The 22,447-nt window shown below is 46.5% G+C and overlaps 1 protein-coding gene across 1 annotated transcript in view; it reads left to right on the top strand.

The window, feature by feature from the left end:
• The window catches only part of CARS2 (cysteinyl-tRNA synthetase 2, mitochondrial), a 442,315-nt gene that overhangs the window by 291,894 nt on the left and 127,974 nt on the right, over positions 1-22,447 (top strand). The window contains exon 10 of the mRNA XM_085622177.1: positions 8,475-8,541. Within this exon, the coding sequence (XP_085478303.1) occupies positions 8,475-8,541 (67 nt within the window). The remainder of the gene's footprint in view (positions 1-8,474; positions 8,542-22,447) is intronic.

The raw sequence follows: 22,447 nt of genomic DNA, 5'->3' as shown, positions 1-22,447 counted from the left end.
TTCTCGCTTGGTGCAGGGGCGTAACACAGGCCCCCGCAGCCTCCGCGGTGCGGCGCGGTGGCCCCCACGCTCCAGGGGCCCCCTCACTCAGCGGAGTCTTCATGGACGCCCGGCCGCCCTCCCCATAAATTAAATGGTGCGCGCAGCATCGCACACCACGGCCAGGCTGCCTCTTCAGTAATTAAATGATGCCGTGCGCACGCCCGCCGGCCTGTTAATTAATTATATAGTTGGCGCGCACGCCCGGGCCCCGGAGGCTGTTCATAATTAAATGGTGCGCGGCGCGGCAGCGCGCGCAGTTGTTTCCGGCTGCGTTTGCGCCCTGTCTTCAGGGGTTTCCGGCAGCAGCTGAAAATTTAGTGGAAACCTTTTCCCTCTCTTTATACCTGGAGGCCCTGCTGGTTGCCGTCTGTTGGGGACTCCGTACATGTATGGCCGATGTGAGCAGAGAGGTGAGGGGGCATGGGTTCAGACTCTGCTGTGCTGCTCCCGGCAGAGAGGGGAGCGGCGTTTTTGTTGTGGGCAGAGTGTATCTCTTATTTGTTCGGTGCTTGGTTTAGACTTTATTGCTGGTTTTGTGAAAAGTTGACGTAATGGCAGTTGTTTTGCCGAGGCAAGCAAGTGGTGTTATGGTGTACTTTTTGGGGATGTTTACTTGGCACAACCATATTACAGTTCTGAATCACCTGCTATGTTGTGAATTGTTTAATTCTTCTATCGTGCATTAATTGAAAAACACACGCACCTCTATTAATACCATATTGCTGGTAATTACAATGTTAGTCATGTTAAACGTTTCATTGCCAGAACTTTGCATGCCCATACATATAGCTGCACTGTACAACTGCATATGCCCAGATACTTTGAGCTGCTCAATTGTTATGACTTTTTGTTCTCCGTATGATTGCATTACATTGGATCCTTCAGACCTTTCAGGGGTCTCATGGGGCGTGTATTCAGTGGCACAAAACCAGTGGCAGCAATAAAGCTTTCTCACACCCCTCTGCTTCACTCAAAAACACCTGAATCTGGGGCCTGACTTCAGCGACACACAGCCTCCAAGCAGTAAGCCCATGTATGTAGCCTTCTCACACCTCCTCCTTCCCTCACAACCCCTGAACCTGGGGCCTGGCTACAGCAACACACAGCCTCCAGGAAGCCCCCCCAAATAAGGAAACTAGTTAAGTGCTCTTCAATTTCTGGTGCTTTGCCGCAGTTTGAAGGTTTGTTTAGAGTTTCTCGTTGCACAAATTAGTGTCATTTCTTCTATTTATATGTTTCCCCCGTCTTCAATGCTTGATTTTACTTGCAAGAAAGTGTCACTCATAGTCGTTGAATGTCACTCATAATTACACTGAAATTATGAAAATGTCACACATAGGCAATCTAAAACCTTGGCAGCTATGTATTTTATTTCGGAGCAGCCGGGCCGACCGACTCGAGGGCACTGGGTGAGGGAGAAGGGCCTGCTGCATCATGCAGTCAGGAGATGGCGGTCCGGTGAGAGGGCCGGTCCTCACCGGTGAAGAGTCACGCCGGTTCAGTAAGCCTTGGGGCAGAATAACAACAGCACAAACCGAGAGGATTGTGGTTTTGGCTTCCAGGAACTGTGATTCATGGGATTCTAGGAGGAGAGACGGAATGTAAGTGATCAGGTAACAGGAAAGTGATGCATTTTTCCGTAAGGGCACATTAGTGCCACACACGGTGAAATGCTGTTGCTGTATTTGTAGCAACAGTTGCAGAATGGTCATCCTCACCCGTAGTGAGGGCTGTGTCTGGTAGAACCAGTGGTATGTGACTGTGCTGCTGCTGCATCGGGGTTGCACGCACTTTTGCCCACATCGATGTCTACTGTTGACATTATGTCACTGTCTGTGTCACATCTGAGCTTTACTTGACCATTATAGTGGTTCTGGTGATTACTCCTGCCAGACTGGGTTGCTTTTGATTGCAAGCAGATGCCTACTGAAGTTCTCTGCAGAGGGCGCATTGATTATACAGTCTTATTTCCCGGTAGGGGTGAGCTGTACGCATCTTGTGAACATGTGTTGGAAACAGCCCCACTCCCACTCCGCAGGGTGGTGGTGGACCTTCCCAGCACAATGGGGTAGCTTGGCTCGAGTGGTCAGGAAACAGGCGCAGTGCTAAGCATACAATATACCCATACAATAACCATGCGTGCATCCGTTCCAAAAACGACTCTACACCGTAAAAATTATGAAAATATTCTTCTTTATCTTTTTCTCTTAGTTGCTGATTGGGAAAATAAATAACAATCACAATATACAAATTCTTAAATAGAGCAGGTCAAATAAATATTTGCTGTTTGCTGAAATAAATAGGGGTGATCATAAATAACAGGGCATAAATACAAGTGCAATATATACAGACAATTAAATACTTTGAGGTAATAAATACTGTACCAATAAATACTGTACCAATAAATACTGTACACCAACAAGTCCTGTGGACCTATAAATACAGTGCAGCATTAAATAGATAAGAACTTAATAAATACAGTTTCCTCAATAAATAATTGGAAGTATACAGTAACACTCATGAATCAGATGACACTCCAATACTTAAGGGCTGATTTGGCCCAGGCACAGCTTGTAGGGTGTGGAAGGCTTGGGGGGTTCTACTCCCTGGCTGAGGCAAAGGCTGAGGCCTAAACTGAGGTAGATCAAAGGGGGGAATTCCAATGCCCTGGCTTCCCTTCTCCACACAACCTCTCTAGGTTAGTCCCAGTTCACCCCAGGCACAGTCAGGTGGGTTCCAGCACCTCCCTAGCCCCTTAGAGTAGTCTCTCAGGTCTCCACAGGGCCTTAGGCGCCCTCTACTCCACTTACTGCCCTTTTTCTGATGTTCCGACGCCGCTGGAGTCGTGTCGACGCCGTGAGGCGGTTCCGGTTCGGTCTCGGCGGCCTCGGCACAATGTCAGTTCTTTGACGACGCCGGTAGGCGGTTCCGGTCCGATGTCGGCGGCCTCGGTTCGATCTCTACCTCCGATTCGACGGCGTCGGGCAGTCTCTTCACGATGTCGACTTCGGGCGGCTCCGGTCCGATGGCGCACTCGGCTCCGATGACGTCGGCCGGCCTGGCCTCGCTGTCGACTTCCGGCGACTCCGGGGTGCGATCCTCACCCCCGACCTCCGGTGCTCCTCCTCACAGGTTCCGGGCGACTCCGGAGTGCGATCCTCACTCCCGACCTCCGGTGCTCCTCTACCTCGGTCTCCGACGACTCCGGAGGGCGGACTTCACCCTTCCGATGACGCCGCTCACTCGACCTCGGTTCACCTCCTTCTCGACCCTTGGTATTCCTCTCGACCTCCGCCGGCGCCCTCTTACGACCTCAGGCGGCTCCGGGTACGACGTCTGCTACCTCAGTCAGCGCCGCTTCTCCACCTCGGGCTCCAGGTCTTCGGCTACTCGACGCCAGGCTCCAGGGAAACCAGTTCTCAGGTCAGAATCTTGCTGCTTTCCTGGTTCTAAGGCCTGTTCCTGCTGTCCAGGTCCTTAGGATGGTTTACTTCTGACTTCTTCCCACACAGGGCTATAGGCTGGGATCCATCAGTAGGGACAAGTATCAAGGGTGGGTTTATGGACCCCACTCCAGGCACAAGTTTCCACCCCTGCTGCTTCACTCCTTCCTCCTTCACTGTTGTGCTCCTCTCTCCTCACCAGTCAGGTGCCAACTGCCAGCTCCAACTGCCAACTGCCTCTCTTATCCTCCCAACATTCTAAACCACCTCCAACGGTCACAGGGTTCTGGAAGCTCCTGGAATGTTCTGGAAGGTGCTGGTAGGTTCCAGTGGATGCTGGTGATGTCACAGGAGGCCACCATTTTGTGCTTCAGGCCCTCAGACAGAAGTTTCAGGGGTGGCCAAAATGGCTCCCTGAATCTGTAGCAACACGAAAAAGTCTGGTGGTTCCCAAAAAGGAAAAAGTCAAACAGGGTTTGAGGCAAAAGTGGGACAAAATAAATAATGATGAGGAGGGACCACCCAAAGGGCTGACAGGTCTAACAACATGCACTTATCTGAAGGTGGGCATTATGTATCCATAGGTGGCGCGTGTGCACACATCACTCCTTTGGACGCTGCCGGCAGTGAGTTTCGAAATGTACAAATGTAAAAAGTGATGGGTAAAGAAAAACGGAATTTTGTAAGGTATGGAACTCGTAGAAAGCTATATGAGGTAGGGTAGTTTGGCTAGAGACTAATGAGGGTCTGTTTGTGCTACATATGTAGGGATACGTGCACATTTGCAGGCCCCGGGGGTCTTTTTAGTTTGCAATGAACGTTTGACATGCCTGTTTTAATTAAAACATCAGTGTATGAAGCTAACAGTGGTACCCAGAAATTATGTTTAGCTCTCCAATGAAATATACTTACTTCATCGAATGTCTGTTGTGGGAGAAACGGTGCACAAGAGACCGCTATATATTCATTGTCGGGTAGGAGTGTTTCACGCTGGCTTTGAATTTTCTTTGCATTGTGATGTTTGTCATTATTCGTACAAAAATGCAAAAAAGGAGAAAAAACAGACCAAGGCGAAACACAGTGAATAAGTAGAAAACACTTTACCCACCCATTACAAAGCACTAGGGTAGTGTCCTTTCATTTCTGTTGCTTTTCAGATGTTTTAAGATCTTCTTAGAGCTTCTCTTTGCTCAAATGGATGCAATTTCGGATATTTAAATGTTTCCCTTGTCTGCATTGTTTGATTTTGCTCGGGAGAAAGTGTCACTCATACTTGTTGAAATGTCACTTATAATTACACTGAAATTATGAAAATGTCACACATAGCAATCTGAAACCTTGGCAGCTATGCAGCAGTGATGGGGCCTCCCAGGCCTGGCACTGTGCTGATAGCCCCACCGGGTCACAGCAGCTGACCCAGTGGTGGTGAGTGCAAAGATGCTGCACCAGTGATCCTCTGCACCTGCGTGGGGTTGTGCATCGCCCAGCCCTGTCCCACTTTGCAAGCGTGTTGAAGCCTGCTCTGGTAGTTCAATGAGATTTGTGACTTCTAGGCGCTCGCACGCAGCCCCCTGTGGCAAAGTCATCGACTCTTACAAAACAAGCCATTAGTTTCAAACCTGCCCTAGATCTCGACTGTCACCCGCGTTGGACATGCAAAGCAAAGTCATCATGCCAAACTGTATGAAGGCTCTATACCAGCAATTCATGGGCACTGTGCCAACAATGCATATACAAGCACGAAAACCCATCTAACAAGGCAACACAATCACTTAGAATCTATTTACTAAGGATGCTTATGCCCATGAACACTAGCATAGTAAACCTATATAGGAAAACACAAAGAACATCTCTGCAAACACTGTATATACGAAAAGCTGCCCCTAAATAGATACTAAATACTCTGTCCGCCAGTAACGTGCATGCCAAAATGTAGGCCTTTGCTTATAGTGCTATAGGTAGCGTAGAATGGATATTTTCCTTTAGCAGTATATCTGTTCGAATGCGAAGGTCTATTCCTTCATGCGCTTATGGTACATACAGAGGCCAGCTATCCCTAAACACCACCTTCAAGAGACAATAGGGCTTTACACAGTGCACATATTCACATACTAGAGACTTCTTCACTGCACACAAACAATCACTGGGGGGAGTGAGGGTCATAACTGAACACACCATGGGCTCTCACTTACTTCACACAAATAAACATATGGTGTACGGCAAGGAGGGAGCAACGGGGCTGATGTCAAGGATTAGCTTTTAGCAGTTAGTTTGCAAAAAAAAAGTGGCAAAATTCAGACGAATGGATGATTTCGGGATGTTGTGTTTTTAGCAAGTCAATGCCCTTAAATCAAATTTGTTAATGACAGAAGTTTGCAACAACCTCGAATATTTTATGGGTTTGGGAATCGTACGTGTAACAGCGTAAAATACTTTAATGCATAAAAATGCCTGTGTGTATAACTCACACACTGGTATGTCACCCGATAACTTAGCACAACTTTGCTTCTAGCAATATGATTTCAAGCCTATATTTAACTGGCAAATAAAAGTGACTTGTACATTTTAGTTAATCTTATAAACTAGGGGTTCAGTTAGCAATTTCACTATGGCTGTCATTCTGAAAATGTTATACTATTTCAAACCCTAAAATCCCTTTGTGCCAGCATTCCTGCCCCACCCTACACTCCCTCTGACTAACAATCTACTCCTGGGTTTCTAGGCCTCTTCTCTCCGCCCTGCATACAAGGTGCTCATGAATAATACTGCTAGGTAATATCATGAGAGAGAGGTGTAGGTGGTAGGCTGGCATGGAGCAAGGAAATAGAGAAAGAGAAATTAGGGGAAACACCTTGATAAAGGGACAAATGGAAAAAGTGATTATGAGCGAAAGAAAAATTAAGGATGTGAAATAGCAGATGGGTATATAAAGAAAGACAGAAAGAAAGACTGAAAGGAAAGAAACATGAAAAGAAATAAGGGAGAAAAGGCAGGATGGAAGGGTGAAAGGAATAATGAAAGAATTAATTAATAGAGTAGTGGAAGAATTGATAGAGGAAATGTTGAAATGATGGATGGAAGAGTGAAAGATCAATTGTTTCAAGGGTGAATGAATTGAAGGGTGAAGAATAGATAGATTGGGAAGAGTGAAGGATGAATATTTTAAATAATGTGTAGATTGATCCATGTATATAATGATTAATGGATGCATGAAAGAAAGGCTATAAATATGTATATATGAAAGGACTACAGTCTTCCGATCGCATCCACCTGTCAGGGATGGTGCACAGCACTGGGAGCATGTCCCACTATAAAAATGCAAACAGCCCTGCATCATGGCCACACACAGAGGAAAGCTCACATTCTCAGATATAGTTGCCGTAGTAGTTTATTCAAAAGTTTATTCAAAAGACTGACGTGTTTCTACCGGAACAGTCTTTGTGGTGTTATTTCTGATATTTATATGTGTTGATCGTCTTCATTGCTTAATTTTACTCGCAAGAAAGTGTCACTCATAATCGTTGAAATGTCACTCATAATTACACTGCAATCATGAAAATGTCACACATGGCAATCTGAAACCTTGGCAGCTATGCCCCCAGCAGCCCCCGTTTTCCAGCCTCCAGGGGCCCCATCAGCGCTGTAGCGCACTCAGGCAGCACCACACTCTCTCGCCGGCGTTAGTTGCACCAGTGAGTTGCCTCATAACAGTGCTACTTTATAAATTGTACATTTACTGCTGTAGTATGAGAATGCATTTCATGAGAAGGAATATAAAGTAGGGTTGCCAAAAGAAAAATGCCAGCCATGTGTTTAAAGAGCCTGGAAAGACCTCGTCTTGGCACTAAATAAGGTTATAAATAAAACAGTATGTAATCATTTGTAATGTGACTTTCTGTCTTTGTTCCCTTTAATTATCAGTCATGGATCTCATCATTCAGGTAGCCCCAGAAGACAATTAAAGCGCATTCTATTTATATTTGCTGTTAGAGGTATGCACAGATAAGTGCTGAAAATACGGCTTTAGGTGACTGCTTATTTCGATGGTGGGGCAAAGTGGTAGGTGGTGGGCCGGGCCGCTGGGGGGGGCCCCCTCATGGTGCTTTGCAGGGGGTCCCCCTCAAGTTTCGTTACGCCACTGGCTTGGTGGGAACATTTTCAAAACTCCCGCCAAGGGGGAGCAAACACAATCTCTGCTCCCAGTGGGCTGGAGCTTTGAAAATGCTGGGAGCAGACTTTTGATCTGATTCCCTGCCCGCACTGACGCGAGCAGGGAAACAAATCAAAATATTTCTTCCGCTCGAAGGGAGTAGCATTAGCAGCTGCTCCCTCTGGGTGGGAGCAGTGCCAGCAGCCGCTGAATGTGGGGACCTTGGGGTTCCCCCTGCAGCCCCAACAAGTATATCCACCTTTAAATAATGCAGAAAATGTATTCCACTTACCTTACTATAATTATGTGCGTGGTGAGGGTATGCATGGTAAATGCATACATTGTAAAAAATGTGTGGTAAAGGCATGCGTGGTAAATGCCTGCGTTGTAACATCGTGCAACCCAATCAACACATTTAAAACTGCCTGAGTGTAAGGGTATTTTCACGTGTGGTAAATATGACCTATGAAAAATAATAGTGTAAGTTTTGTCCTGCCAAGTTAGGTAATTGGTAGGGTCACAATTTGACATACTTCAACATGCATCCTGAATGCAGATTTTTATGAGGAGGGGATGTACTCCAGTAAATATTGAAATAAAGCATGACTTGTACGTATTCAATTTTTCTACATTGCATTGATGACTGTCTTTGGGTACGTTCTGACGTCTGAACTGTTAATAACGTGCCTCAGGAATGGATCAGTGGTAATAATATTAAGAAATGATTAGCAAATTGTGCCTTGATTCCAGATGCTCCGAGGATTCTCTGCAAAGAGCTGTTCTGTTTGTCTTTGGGTTGGAATTCATTGTAGGGTAATTTCTTGTCTTTTTCTCCATAGGATTTCCTAAAGACCTATTCGGCTGATCAATTCAGAATGTTTTGCCTTCGGTGCAAGTATAGATCAGGTACGGAAAATCTGCTTTATATGGGTCTGTACTGTCAGGACCAGCACTTCTTCATTTTGAGGGGGAGAGTACCTGCACTTCTCAGAAGAGGTCTAATACTTTTAATTGGAGAATACCGGCATTTTTCAGTAGTAAGTTTCATGTAGGGTGCCTGCATTTCTATTTTCACATTTCAAGCACTGGTTATTCGGACTTGAAGCACAGGAAGGGGAGGGGGCTACCTCAGCACGACATGCGGAGCAAACGGCTTATGAGTAAAAAAAAAAAAACACAGTTGTGCAGCTGAAGTGGGAGAGACGAGCCATTTGTCTCCTTGCAGAGCTTGTTAAAAAAAAAAAAAAACAGGCAAGATGGCGGTGTAGGATGAGGAAGTGTCACAGCGAGCTGTCAACAGCCATTCGAATTGGCAGGCAAGCTTCAAACGTTCTATCATGGGAGCTAGTACTTGTTATTGACCTTTTTAGTTTAGTTCTCAAAATGTATTAACGTGTCAGTACTAAATAAAAGGTTCAACGGCCTTCCTTACGAATAGCATGAACGTTTTAAACACCGTTTTTAACTTGAAGAATAATGGTGTCTCCTCGTTGAAATCCTAGCTGTATTTTAGCTGGTGTAAAAGTGGAGAGGACTAATGCCTTCATTGCATAGATTTTATGAAATCTGAACACTGAAGCTTTAGATCATGGCGGGTCCTCTTATCCTTTTATTTTCCCAAGGGCAGCCAGAGTAGTACCACTGAGTAGGGTAATAGTAACTCCAGGGGCCATGATACATATAGGGGGGCACTTTCCATGTTTGTGCCACGGCGCACCTTACAACAGGTGCACCGGGCACAAGCAGGGAAAGTGCACCATATCACATTGAATGTTCTGCCCTGGGGGCAGCCACAAAGTCTTGCTGTCCTGAGAGCAGCACATTCAAGTGAAAATCTGAGTGGCTTTGAAGCGGCCGCTTCGTGTTTCACTGTGCCGGCGGCAATTCACTTGCACTTTTAAGAGGAGAGATCCCCTTGCAGGCGGATGCAGTGAGTGACAGCACCTGCCTGCGAGGGGATGTCTGAGGTGTCAATAGGACCCCCTTTCCCTCCTCCATGAGGGCCCACTCACAGTTACTCCACTCCTGACAGCTTCTTTGCCTCTACACCCGCATCTATAATACGACCTGGGTGCAGAGGCAAAGGGGTTCCCTCATTTGCATGGAGCCACGCCCCCATGCAAATGAGGGAACACTCTCTGGTGATAGCGCTGGCGCACATTTAGCTCCAGCGCTATCTGTATTACAGAAGGGGCCGCACAAGCATCTGCGGACCCTTCTGTAGTACCACAGTGCCCCAGGGGTGTACAAAGCAGGCGGGCACTTCCATAATACGGCCCCTGATATTCATGATTTTTAAGTAAAAAAAAGCACACCTAACCAGCCATGTATTAGTATTACTGTTATCGTCATCATTAAGGTCTGAAGTGCTGTTCACTCATAATTTCAATGGTTTTTATAATATTTTCAAGCATATTGTACAGTGAACAGTTGATGCTGTCATGCCTTTGTAATTGTTTTCAGGGTAACTCATCCTACAAAGAGGTCAAACAACAAATTGTCAGATCTGAATGTAACACAATTATTAAATATATTATAATAAACAAATATCTGACTCAACACCGAGGCTTTAACTGACCCGGTTTATAAGGAGACTATCGCGGCAGGGTTGGAAGGCTATTTTGAAGTGAATTGGAACACGGCCAGCTCGAGGGCACTCGAGTGGGATGCAATGAAAGTAGTGATGCAGGGGTATGTATGTCCACTGAGGTGGGGGTGCGGAGAGTACTAGAGCGGGATTTAAAACAGCAAGAGGAACGCTTAGCGGCCCTAGAAATAGAGCCTCCCACAGACCCGGAGGGGCCGGCCAAATGGGCAGAGCAACGACAAAAGATAGGGGACCTATGGGAGTCACTGGGCAAATATAATAGGACCACGAGTAGACGCCGTTGGTACACAGAGGGAGATAAGGCCGGACGCCTATTGGTGCGCTTGATCAGGATGGAGACACAGCCTCTTCCGACACTAGCCCTAAAATCAGAACAGGGTTGGATGGTTTAAACGCAACACGAGATTAATAGGGTATTTACAGCACATCTACAAAAGATATATTCCGAGCCCCAGCCCAATATCGCCCCCCAGGCTTTGGAAGCCTACCTTGCTGAGGTGGACCTACGTTTTGTTTTAAACATACTTTATTGGTTTTTTAAGATTTATATTTCATACCATCAAATTACATATTGGTAGCATCTGTAGTAATTTCTTTATATCGATTGTACATATTTACGACATATTTGTGCTGTAATGTAACTATACATAATCAATCTACATAATAATTGTAGCAAGATACATTTCTTTTGGGACAGCGTCCCAGGTGATGGTATTGCGTTATCACATTAATGCAAGCAACAGTCCCCAACTCCCCCCTCCCAGTCCCCCCCAGTCTCATACGTACGGCTAAATCTGTCACCTTTTGCATCTTCCTGTCTATGTTCATGTCAAATCTACGTGCGTTTATAATACATCTCTTTGTCTTATGCGCTATTAACTAGACTTAGTTACCCTTCTGCGCAGTCAGTTGTGTAGTCTGCTTAGGGTCTTAATCTTCAGCTGCCGCTTTCATGGCTTCCAGCATCTCATCCCACTCCGTTGCTATTTGCGTTTTTCGCAGGCCGCTTATTTCTTCTCTGTGCAATGCCGCACTCTCGGCAGTGCCCCATCGCAGTAATTCCGTGTATCACGTCGGTACATCTGGGGGCTTCCGCGATTTCCATCTCATAGTTATATTACGTAGAGCTAAGATGAGTGCTAGGTTTATAAAGCGGTATAGCACTTTATGTTTGGACGCTTGTTTGTGAAGTCCTATAATGCATTCTTCCATTGTGTTCTGTATTTCCCAGTGTGCCGCTTCCCTTGTTCTTTGCCTTACAGTGTCCCAGTATCCCCGCACCTTTGGACAGGTCCATAACATGTGGAGTAGGTGCGCTCCTTCCAATAAGCATCTCGGGCAATAGTGTTGAGTTTGGGGGAACATCTAATTTATGGGGGGTAAGATAGGCTCGGTGCAATACCATTGTCTGTATATATTTGAATTTCGTGTTCCTCGATGTCTTTCTTGGGTGTTCCAGCATCCTTTCCCATTCTTTATCTGTTATGTCCCTGCCTATGTCTCCCTCTCATGTAGTCCTTAGTGTGTCTAGAGCGGCTTTCGTATGCGAACTGATGCCTGTGTAGAGCCATCTGATAAGGTGTCTGCCTCTTCCCATATAATATATAATCTTGACCAGGTCATTGGTGGGGGGTTCTTGCCTTTGCGGCGCCCAGTGCGTTTTTATGTATCTCAGCAGTGCAGCGTGTAATAAGTGTCCCGGGACTCCAGTTTCATTGACAAAGGTATCCTGGTCTAGTAATACTCCATCCCCAAACAGATCTGACACTGTGGTAGCCCCTGCTTTCAACCAGGGCTTTAGCTTGCGTTTCGTGATTTTGCCTCCGGTAATGGGATCCTGTTCTGCTTGGGTTTTCGGATCAGATAGAACCCGCTCAACAGAGCCTCTCTAACCCAGCCAGAACGTTACCCCCTCCCTAGGGCCTATCCTCACCTAAGAAACCACATATATATATATATATATATATACCACCTAAGGACAGGGAATTCCTACTATATATATATATATATATATATATATATATATATATATATATATATATATATATCTATCTCAAGACCTCTTATAATACAAGTGGCGGCCTCGCGGTCCCAAATGGACCCAGGACTTCCTGCCCAGACGGCAGCCTTAGCCTCGCGGTCCCAAACGGACCCAGGACTTCCTACCCAGACGGCAGCCTCAGCCTCGCGGTCCCAAACGGACCCAGGACTTCCTGCCCAGACGGCAGCCTTAGCCTCGCGGTCCCAAACGGACCCAGGACTTCCTGCCCAGACGGCAGCCTCAGCCTCGCGGTCCCAAACGGACCCAGGACTTCCTGCCCAGACGGCAGCCTTAGCCTCGCGGTCCCAAACGGACCCAGGACTTCCTACCCAGACGGCAGCCTCAGCCTCGCAGTCCCAAACGGACCCAGGACTTCCTGCCCAGACGGCAGCCTTAGCCTCGCGGTCCCAAATGGACCCAGGACTTCCTGCCCAGACGGCAGCCTTAGCACAAGTTCATCCTATAATTACCATGACATACAACAAGGGAACCAGTGTTACTATGTATCAGATCACACAAAGACTGCTAGTTGAGCACAACCTGTTCCCCAGTTCGAGGGGCTCCTTTCTCCCTTATTCAGTTACCACTTACCTGATCAGGATTAACATCTGTTCATATCAAGTCACAACTGACTAGAAGAATAGGCTACCCTCTTATACAAGAACACGCAGTACATGTTGATTCACTACAAACTGGATACTTTATTTAGTCACTACATACACGCTCACAGAACATAATACATATTACATATGACCTGCAAAGAAAAGCGATAGATTAAGTTGTACGCTCTAATAATAAAGGGGTTGACATCACCTTGGTCGTATGTAGCCTGCACTCAATGGTCATCTAGGTTCCCTTCTCGTCTGTGCCTCGGCTTCGCCTGGAAGTCACACCTCCGCAGTCACGGATCTACTCCCTTCTCCTTCTCCGAGTCACTGGGACCTCTTCCTCATCGGCTACTCTCTTTTCTTTGGCTATTCTGTTAGAAGAATATCTATCTCTCGGTTTTTCTCCACCTTCGAGTTTGTCATCTGTCTTCCCTGGAATAAGTAGTAGCTTTACTGCTTAACGGCCAGGTGCCGCCTACGGACTAAAAAGCAAGTGCCAGTATCTGCCTCAGACTTTCACTAATATAGAGGTGCATTTTCTCATGGAAAATTCCAGCCCGTAACCTGCCGCCCACCAAATTCTTGTACCTCCCCGTGCCAAGGACACTTTCCCAGCCGGCCGGCCTGATGTAGCGTCTTCGGCATGAAGAAAAATACAATCCTTCGATAAGGGCTGGTCTGAACCGGTTCTCTCCAAGCGAATAACACCTCATAACTAAAACATCCCCTTTAACCTAGAAGCATCTCAAGCTGCTGGAACAGAAAGAAAGATGGAGTCTCCCCCGTTTGAGGCCTACCAGGCCTGAATTCAGCACGGCTCCATGAAATACCCTCACTACAGGGCAGGCTATCCCTAAGACTAACGAATCTATCCCCTAGGATATGTGTGCAAGCCCTGATCTATGGGGAAGAACACAGGATCATGTCGAAGTGCCTAGAAAATAGACTTCATTCACTACTCTAACCCTTAGGCTTGAATGTTAGAGAGACTGAAGTCACCCTAATCACCCATCAACACAATAGGGCCGGGAAAATCGAGCAGTACATTTCACCCTTGACTTCAGTCTATTATACATTCATTAAACAGAACTAACATCGGTGGAAGAATAATATGAAACAAAACTAACTGATCTATGTCTAGTACCGAGTGTACAGAATTGAAGCAGTGAAGGAATACACTGAATAAAGCAACAGATAGAAATCAAAACAGCAACAGCAATTAGAATACCACCTAATGTTTGACGTAGCATGTGTACGTCAGGCAACCAATTAAAGAGCCAGTCAAACCAGCCCTGGTCAACGTGTTTTCTAACTTCTTCCGTTAAATCACGCAACTTGTCAATGTGTGCACGAATGGATTGTGTATGATCGGACAAGTTAAAACAACAGAGACCTTCGAAATCGGAGCAGTCATGTCCGTGTTTAAGCAAAAGATAATCAATGGCCGCTCTGTTTTGCAAAATGGCCCTACGTTCACCCTGGGCATCTAGTAACATGTCGGACAGGACTGTAGAAGTATGATTAATGGATTTCACCATCCAACAGGCCATTTTCCCAATGGATTTGGCATTATAAACTGCCAGAGCAGGAACACCAATAATTGAAATAGCTAGGCTAAGGTATTCAGACTTGGAATATAAATGCAAAGATGAGTCACAATCCTCCTGTAACATCACAGTATCTCGAATCACACGAGAGTTGGCATTCGGATGTGATGAAAACATTAACAAACTGAGTCTCGTAATAGCACAAGGGCCTCCGGAAATGTTTGCAGGGACATATGGCCAGGAAGTATTACCACATGAGAAAAGCCATCCGGCAGGTAGTAACATCGTGCGATAATGACTGGGGGTAACTACCAAACTATTGCACGTCATATTGTTCTGAACTGAAACACATGTGGTCGGTGTCCTTTGAAAGCACAAAGTCCGTTCATGAGCGGTAAATGAAGTGGCGCCTTTTAGTTTGAGGCGTAGACATTCAGAGATCGCACTACTATTACACGTAAGAAAGAAGCATAAATCACCTTGTGTGATATTATAGGTAACTATTTGGGACTGGATGGGGGGGTGGCTCGTTCGGCAGTTCAGTACATAAAGGGCAATATACATGGGTAGCAAAATCACCCAGGAGAACATTGGGACGAGCCTTTGAAACATTAAAAATGTGAATTAGGGTTTCCAACGAGGCAGGGACAGCAACCAGACAGGTCGCCAGAATATCGTGTACAGATCTCATCGGTGTCAAACAGAAGTGAGGGGCATCAGTCACCCTCTTGGCCAATGATGTTCAAAAGTTCGATGATGAATCCCACGCAGCGAAGGAACGCAACACTCGGGTTCTCAATTCATCCCGGGTTGACGGGATCCCTCCTTTCTCGTCGTACCATCCCAAAAGGAGTCCAGTACCGACACATCCTGCAGCAACAGTCCAAAGAATGATCTGAAAGAGAATCAAATACAGGCATTAATCATTCTCGTAAATAACATTTGTCAGCCGGGACCGCCTCCCAGCTATCTTTCCCTGGTCTCATAACCAAAATGGTATTGTCCTGACCAGTGGCAATAACCTCTGCTTGTTCAGGGGGATTTTTAGGCGACTGCACCCAAACCCTAGCCCCAGGGTTATCCGTAGAGCCAAAACCTTTCTGGCCTCGTACAGTTAGCAAAGTTGGGGCAGTGCCTTTCATTAATGTACCACTGAAAACAGGCATAATGAGTAATTGAGCCACTCGGTCAGTGCGGTGTATCAGTAAGTCAACCTCACTGCTATTCAGCAGGAGCACCTTAATCTCTCCCTGATAATCACTGTCAATAATTCCTCCAAGCACCTGAATGCCTTTTACAGCCAGCCCCGATCTAGGGGCGATTAATCCGAAATTCCCAGGTGGTATATGAATACCAACACCAGTAGCAATGATGACCCGATCCTTACTTTTTAAAACGGTGTCATCCATGGCATGCAAGTCTAAACCTGCCGACCCTGGGGTTGCTCTACATGGAGCCAAAGCTCCAGGAGTAATTTCCCAGTACATCACAGTCTCTCTTATTTCATTGGGCTTAGCATCAACATTCGGAGGAAACAAACGCATAAGTGGGGATTCAGCATTTAGGAAAGGACGGTTATTCAAAACCAATAACGCTTGAGGCAAAAAGTCTCGCCAATTCTTATACTTGTCATTTGTTAACTTACGCAGCTGGTCCTTTAGCAGGCCATTCAATCTCTCCACCAGGCCCGAGGCCTGTGGATAGTAGGGTATATGGAATATCCATTCAATATTGTTTTCCGCACAGAATTCCTGTACCAATCTTCCACGAAAATGGGATGCATTATCAGATTGAATTTGGAATGGCACACCATAATACATCATAATCAATTCTAATGTTTTAATGGTATTCAATTGGGTAGCTTGCTTACAGGGAAGGGCTACCAGCAGGCCACTGTATGTATCAACAATAGTGCAAACATATTGACAATTCCTACTCATAGGAAGTGGACCAATGTAATCAATCTGCCAGATTTGAGCGGGCAGTTTTCCGCGATGTAAATGACCTTTAACAATTTGGGGCACTTTACGCTGTCTGATATGTTGACAAACGGGACAGTGTAAGATAACATTTTTAATTAAATCTAGGGGAATATAAATTCCTCGATCAGCAGCCCACCTGCTAGTGGCCTTCTCTCCAAAATGTCCTGCCTTCTGGTGTGCCCATTTCGCCAATCCCGCAATGTCAGAATCTTGCCTGTCCACCACTGCCTCAGCAATTTAAGATTTCTCATCTGCAATGTTATGAAAAAATTTGTCAAGAGAATCTATCGGGGTGTGAGCATCCACATGGAAGATTGTAACAGTACTCTGTGGGAGCATCTCCCAAATCTCTTGCCATAACTCTTTTCCCCACAATTCCTTGGAATGTAACTTCCAATTATGGGAATGCCAAGTCGGCAACCAAACAGCCAGTCCATTGGCAGTAGACCAAGAATCAGTGCAAATATGACATGTACCAGGTAACTCTTGTTTCAAAACTTGATAAACAGCATACAGCTCGGCAAATTGGCTGCTTTTACCTTCACCAGTTGTGCTCAGCAATTTCTGTGTAACCGGATTATAGGACACCGCCTTCCAGTGCCGTGTCGTTCCTATAAACCTCGCTGAACCATCCGTGAACCAAACATGGTTTCTGTCCGCTACGGACAAATCATCAAAAGGCTTACCCCACTTGACAGGAGACTCCTGTGCTAAAGGTACGGAACATTCACTCTCAGTCTCAGTCGACGGCGCTCGCGCCACCTGCTCATGTAAAGAAGCAACTCCTTTCGGGCCCACACGTGCCCTATCTTGTATATACCATTTCCATTTAATCACACTCGCCTCTTGAGCATGTCCAATTCGGTGAGTTTTCGGCGAACTCAGAACCCACTGCATGATAGGAATTTCAGGGCGCAAAACTATATCATGTCCCAAAGTCAATTGCTCGGTATCCACCAGAGCCCAATAACATGCAAGTAACTGTTTCTCAAAGGGTGTATAACGCTCACCAGCATCAGGTAACTTTTTGGTCCAAAAACCTAACGGTACTCTACTCCTGCCTTGTTTCTGCCACAAACTCCAATTTGCATAAGGGCCCTGTACAGACACATTCAAATCCACATCACCATCACGTACAGGCCATAAATCCAGAGCATGTTGAATTGCTTCTTTTGCCAGACTAAACACATCTTGCTGTGGTTTATCCCATTCAAATGCATTCTTTTTACGCGTGACCCAGTACAAGGGGGCCAATATTTGACTCAAATGAGGAATATGCTGGCGCCAAAAACCAAACAGGCCAATGAAGCTCTGGGCTTCTTTCCTATTCCTCGGAACTGCAAAATCAAGAATCTTCTGTTTAACCTGAGGGATCACTTCGCGGTGCCCTTCATGCCAATTAATACCCAAAAATTTTACAGACTGGGACGGACCTTGCAATTTATCTGGGTTGATTTCCCAACCTTTCCCACGCAGGCACTCAATGATCCTGTTCGTGACGCCAAATGTTCTGCTTTGGTTTTCGGATCAGATAGAACCCGCTCAACAGAGCCTCTCTAACCCAGCCAGAACGTTACCCCCTCCCTAGGGCCTATCCTCACCTAAGAAACCACATATATATATATATACCACCTAAGGACAGGGAATTCCTACTATATATATATATATATATATATATATATATATATATCAAGACCTCTTATAATACAAGTGGCGGCCTCGCGGTCCCAAATGGACCCAGGACTTCCTGCCCAGACGGCAGCCTTAGCCTCGCGGTCCCAAACGGACCCAGGACTTCCTACCCAGACGGCAGCCTCAGCCTCGCGGTCCCAAACGGACCCAGGACTTCCTGCCCAGACGGCAGCCTTAGCCTCGCGGTCCCAAACGGACCCAGGACTTCCTGCCCAGACGGCAGCCTCAGCCTCGCGGTCCCAAACGGACCCAGGACTTCCTGCCCAGACGGCAGCCTTAGCCTCGCGGTCCCAAACGAACCCAGGACTTCCTACCCAGACGGCAGCCTCAGCCTCGCGGTCCCAAACGGACCCAGGACTTCCTGCCCAGACGGCAGTCTTAGCCTCGCGGTCCCAAATGGACCCAGGACTTCCTGCCCAGACGGCAGCCTTAGCACAAGTTCATCCTATAATTACCATGACATACAACAAGGGAACCAGTGTTACTATGTATCAGATCACACAAAGACTGCTAGTTGAGCACAACCTGTTCCCCAGTTCGAGGGGCTCCTTTCTCCCTTATTCAGTTACCACTTACCTGATCAGGATTAACATCTGTTCATATCAAGTCACAACTGACTAGAAGAATAGGCTACCCTCTTATACAAGAACACGCAGTACATGTTGATTCACTACAAACTGGATACTTTATTTAGTCACTACATACACGCTCACAGAACATAATACATATTACATATGACCTGCAAAGAAAAGCGATAGATTAAGTTGTACGCTCTAATAATAAAGGGGTTGACATCACCTTGGTCGTATGTAGCCTGCACTCAATGGTCATCTAGGTTCCCTTCTCGTCTGTGCCTCGGCTTCGCCTGGAAGTCACACCTCCGCAGTCACGGATCTACTCCCTTCTCCTTCTCCGAGTCACTGGGACCTCTTCCTCATCGGCTACTCTCTTTTCTTTGGCTATTCTGTTAGAAGAATATCTATCTCTCGGTTTTTCTCCACCTTCGAGTTTGTCATCTGTCTTCCCTGGAATAAGTAGTAGCTTTACTGCTTAACGGCCAGGTGCCGCCTACGGACTAAAAAGCAAGTGCCAGTATCTGCCTCAGACTTTCACTAATATAGAGGTGCATTTTCTCATGGAAAATTCCAGCCCGTAACCTGCCGCCCACCAAATTCTTGTACCTCCCCGTGCCAAGGACACTTTCCCAGCCGGCCGGCCTGATGTAGCGTCTTCGGCATGAAGAAAAATACAATCCTTCGATAAGGGCTGGTCTGAACCGGTTCTCTCCAAGCGAATAACACCTCATAACTAAAACATCCCCTTTAACCTAGAAGCATCTCAAGCTGCTGGAACAGAAAGAAAGATGGAGTCTCCCCCGTTTGAGGCCTACCAGGCCTGAATTCAGCACGGCTCCATGAAATACCCTCACTACAGGGCAGGCTATCCCTAAGACTAACAAACCTATCCCCTAGGATATGTGTGCAAGCCCTGATCTATGGGGAAGAACACAGGATCATGTCGAAGTGCCTAGAAAATAGACTTCATTCACTACTCTAACCCTTAGGCTTGAATGTTAGAGAGACTGAAGTCACCCTAATCACCCATCAACACAATAGGGCCGGGAAAATCGAGCAGTACAGATCCCCAGTAGAGGAATGTTGCCCGCATATGCCGGTGGTGTGTGTGTGTGTGTATTGTAGCGCCGCCTTACAGTATCGGAGCGCCGTGGCCAATAGTGGGGGGAGGTCTTTCAGGGGTCTGCTACCAGGTAATAATAGCATATGTAGTGCACCGTTATCAATGTCCGTCTCCGTTAATCCTATTTCCTGTAGATTGCGTCCCATCGTCCAATATGACAGCCATTGTAATTGGCTTGCATAGTAGTATGCTCGCAAGTCTGGGACGCTCAAACCTCCCATTCGTGTGCCTACTTGCAGCTTCTTCAAGCTTATCCGCCTTCTACCATTCCCCCAAATAAGTTCAGTAAGCATCGTTTTAGTAGTGTGAACGTGGCCTGCGGTACAATTAATGGTAAGTTAGTGAAATAGTACAAGAGCCTCGGCAGCACCACCATTTTTGCAATGGCCACCCTTCCCACAACACATAATGGCAATGCCGTCCAGAAAACTATACTGGACCGCAGAGCCCGTATTGTTTTGTGCAGTTTACCATCTAGCGTATCTTCATGTGTCCTATAAATTTGAATGCCTAGGTATTTAAAAGTAGTCGGGCCACCACTCGCTGGGCGTCCCCAAAGTCTATTCTTTCTGCGTCTGCATGTTCTGTGAAGAAGAAAGCATGTGACTTCCCCACATTGATAGCCATTCCAGACATAAGTTCAAAGCGACGGAACGTGTCATATATTGTGGCTAGTGGCATATTGAGGTCCCGTAGATATAAAATGATGTTGTCTGCATATGCTGAGAACAAGTGTAATGTATTTCCCAGCAGTATGCCCCACTTTGCGAATTCTTTCCTCAGTGATATAGCTAATGGTTCCAGTGCCAGTATGAAAATAAGAGGCGATAGGGGGCAGCCCTGTCTCGTCCCTTTATGTATGGAGTACTCCTCTGAGATGTGGCTACCAGTGCAGGCCTGTGCCGTAGGCGCCTTATATAGCAGACGTAACCAAGTAATATATACTTCTGGATCCCAAATCGCGCCAGTGCCTGAAACATATACTCCCAATGAATGGAATCAAAGGCTTGTCTTAAATCTAAGGAAAGACAACCGGCATGTGGGTGTCGGCTCGGGCCTCCGTCATTAGGTGGTGTAACTTCCTAATATTTAACGATGTGCTACGGGACGGCAAGAACCCAGTTTGGTCAATGTGGATTAATCTGGACAGGGATGGCAATAGCCCATTCGCCAACACCTTGCTTAGGATTTTATACTCCGTGCTTAGTAAGGACAACGGTCGGTAGTTGGCCATATCTGTGGGATCTCGTCCAGCCTTCGGAAGGGATATTACTAATGCTTGCGCCATTGTACTTGGTAAAGATCCCTTCTCCCATGCTGTTTTATATAACCTCTCCAAGTGAGGTACTAGGGAGTCTGCGTACGTACTATAGAATTCTATAGGGAGCCTGTCTATGCCAGGGGTTTTGTTCCGTGGAAGTCCCTTCAGGGCTACTCTAATCTCGGATTGGGTAATGGGTCCTGTTAGATCTTTCTGAGCTGCGGCGGTGAGTCTTGGGTATGACAGTTGAGAAAGGAAGGCTTCTATTTCTGATGCCGTGTCATGGTCTGTTGCACTGTATAATGCGGTGTAGTAGTGTCTAAAGGTCGTGTTGATATCTGCCTGTGTATGAACTGTTGTCCCATCTACTGTTGCAATTTCATGTATAACCACCGTTGGGGGGGGGGGCCTTTCGGATTAATTTAGCAAGTAGGGCCCCAGATCTATCTGCTTCAGCATGTGCTGTCCTCGTGTATGCTTGATAGTCTATGACCCGCAGAGACTCTAAAAGTTCTGCATGTTTTATTCTAGCCTCCTGCAGTGGGCTCTTTAGGTTATCGTTTGTCACAGCCTCCTGTTCCAATTTACCCATGTTGTCTTCCACCTCTATCAAAGCCTTATGGAGTTCCTGTCGGACGCCCACTGCCGTGCTTATTGCTTTCCCCCGAATCACTGCTTTAAAAGCGTCCCACTCTATGAGTCTGTTTATCGCCGTGTTACTGTTCTCTGCAAAATAATGTTCAATGGTCTCTGAGAGGTCGCTGCGGAATACTGAGTCTTCCAGCAGCTGTGCCCATAACTGCCATGTGGGGACCGGTGTGGGCACCCTCCCCCATGTCATTGTTATCTCCATTGGGTTATGATCAGAAAAAGTTTTTGGGAGGTACGTGGCATTAAGCGTTTGCATTGCTATCCTGGTTGAGAAGTATATCCTGTCTATTCTGGTGTGCAGGTCATGCACTGCAGAATAATAGGAGTATTCCCTGTGCGTAGGGTGCCTCATCCTCCAGACGTTACATAACTCCCATCCTTGCGCCCATCTTCCAAGGCCTCAGCTTGTTGGAACACACCCGCTCCATGTAGTGGCGGATGTGACCTATCTAGGGCCACGTCCATTACCGCATTGCAGTCTTCCCCCAGTATCCATGGCTGTGACTCCCATCCCGCCAGTGCCCCGCTCACTATGTTCCAGTACTTATCTTGCTCGAAGTTTGGAGCATATACCGTGCCCAATATTACAGGTTGCCCATCTAATGTACCCTTTACAAATATGTATCTCCCTAGTTTGTCCACCCTCTGCTCCAAGGCTATAAATGGTACTCCATGCCGTACCCAAATAGTGGTTCCTCTTGCATAGCTGGAGTAAGAAGTGGAA

The sequence above is a fragment of the Triturus cristatus genome, chromosome 8 (genome assembly GCF_964204655.1).
Source record: "Triturus cristatus chromosome 8, aTriCri1.1, whole genome shotgun sequence".
In the NCBI taxonomy this organism is placed as follows: domain Eukaryota; kingdom Metazoa; phylum Chordata; class Amphibia; order Caudata; family Salamandridae; genus Triturus; species Triturus cristatus.
The sequence above is the reverse complement of the archived record's forward strand: the minus strand, read 5'-3'. Positions and strand labels throughout refer to the sequence as shown.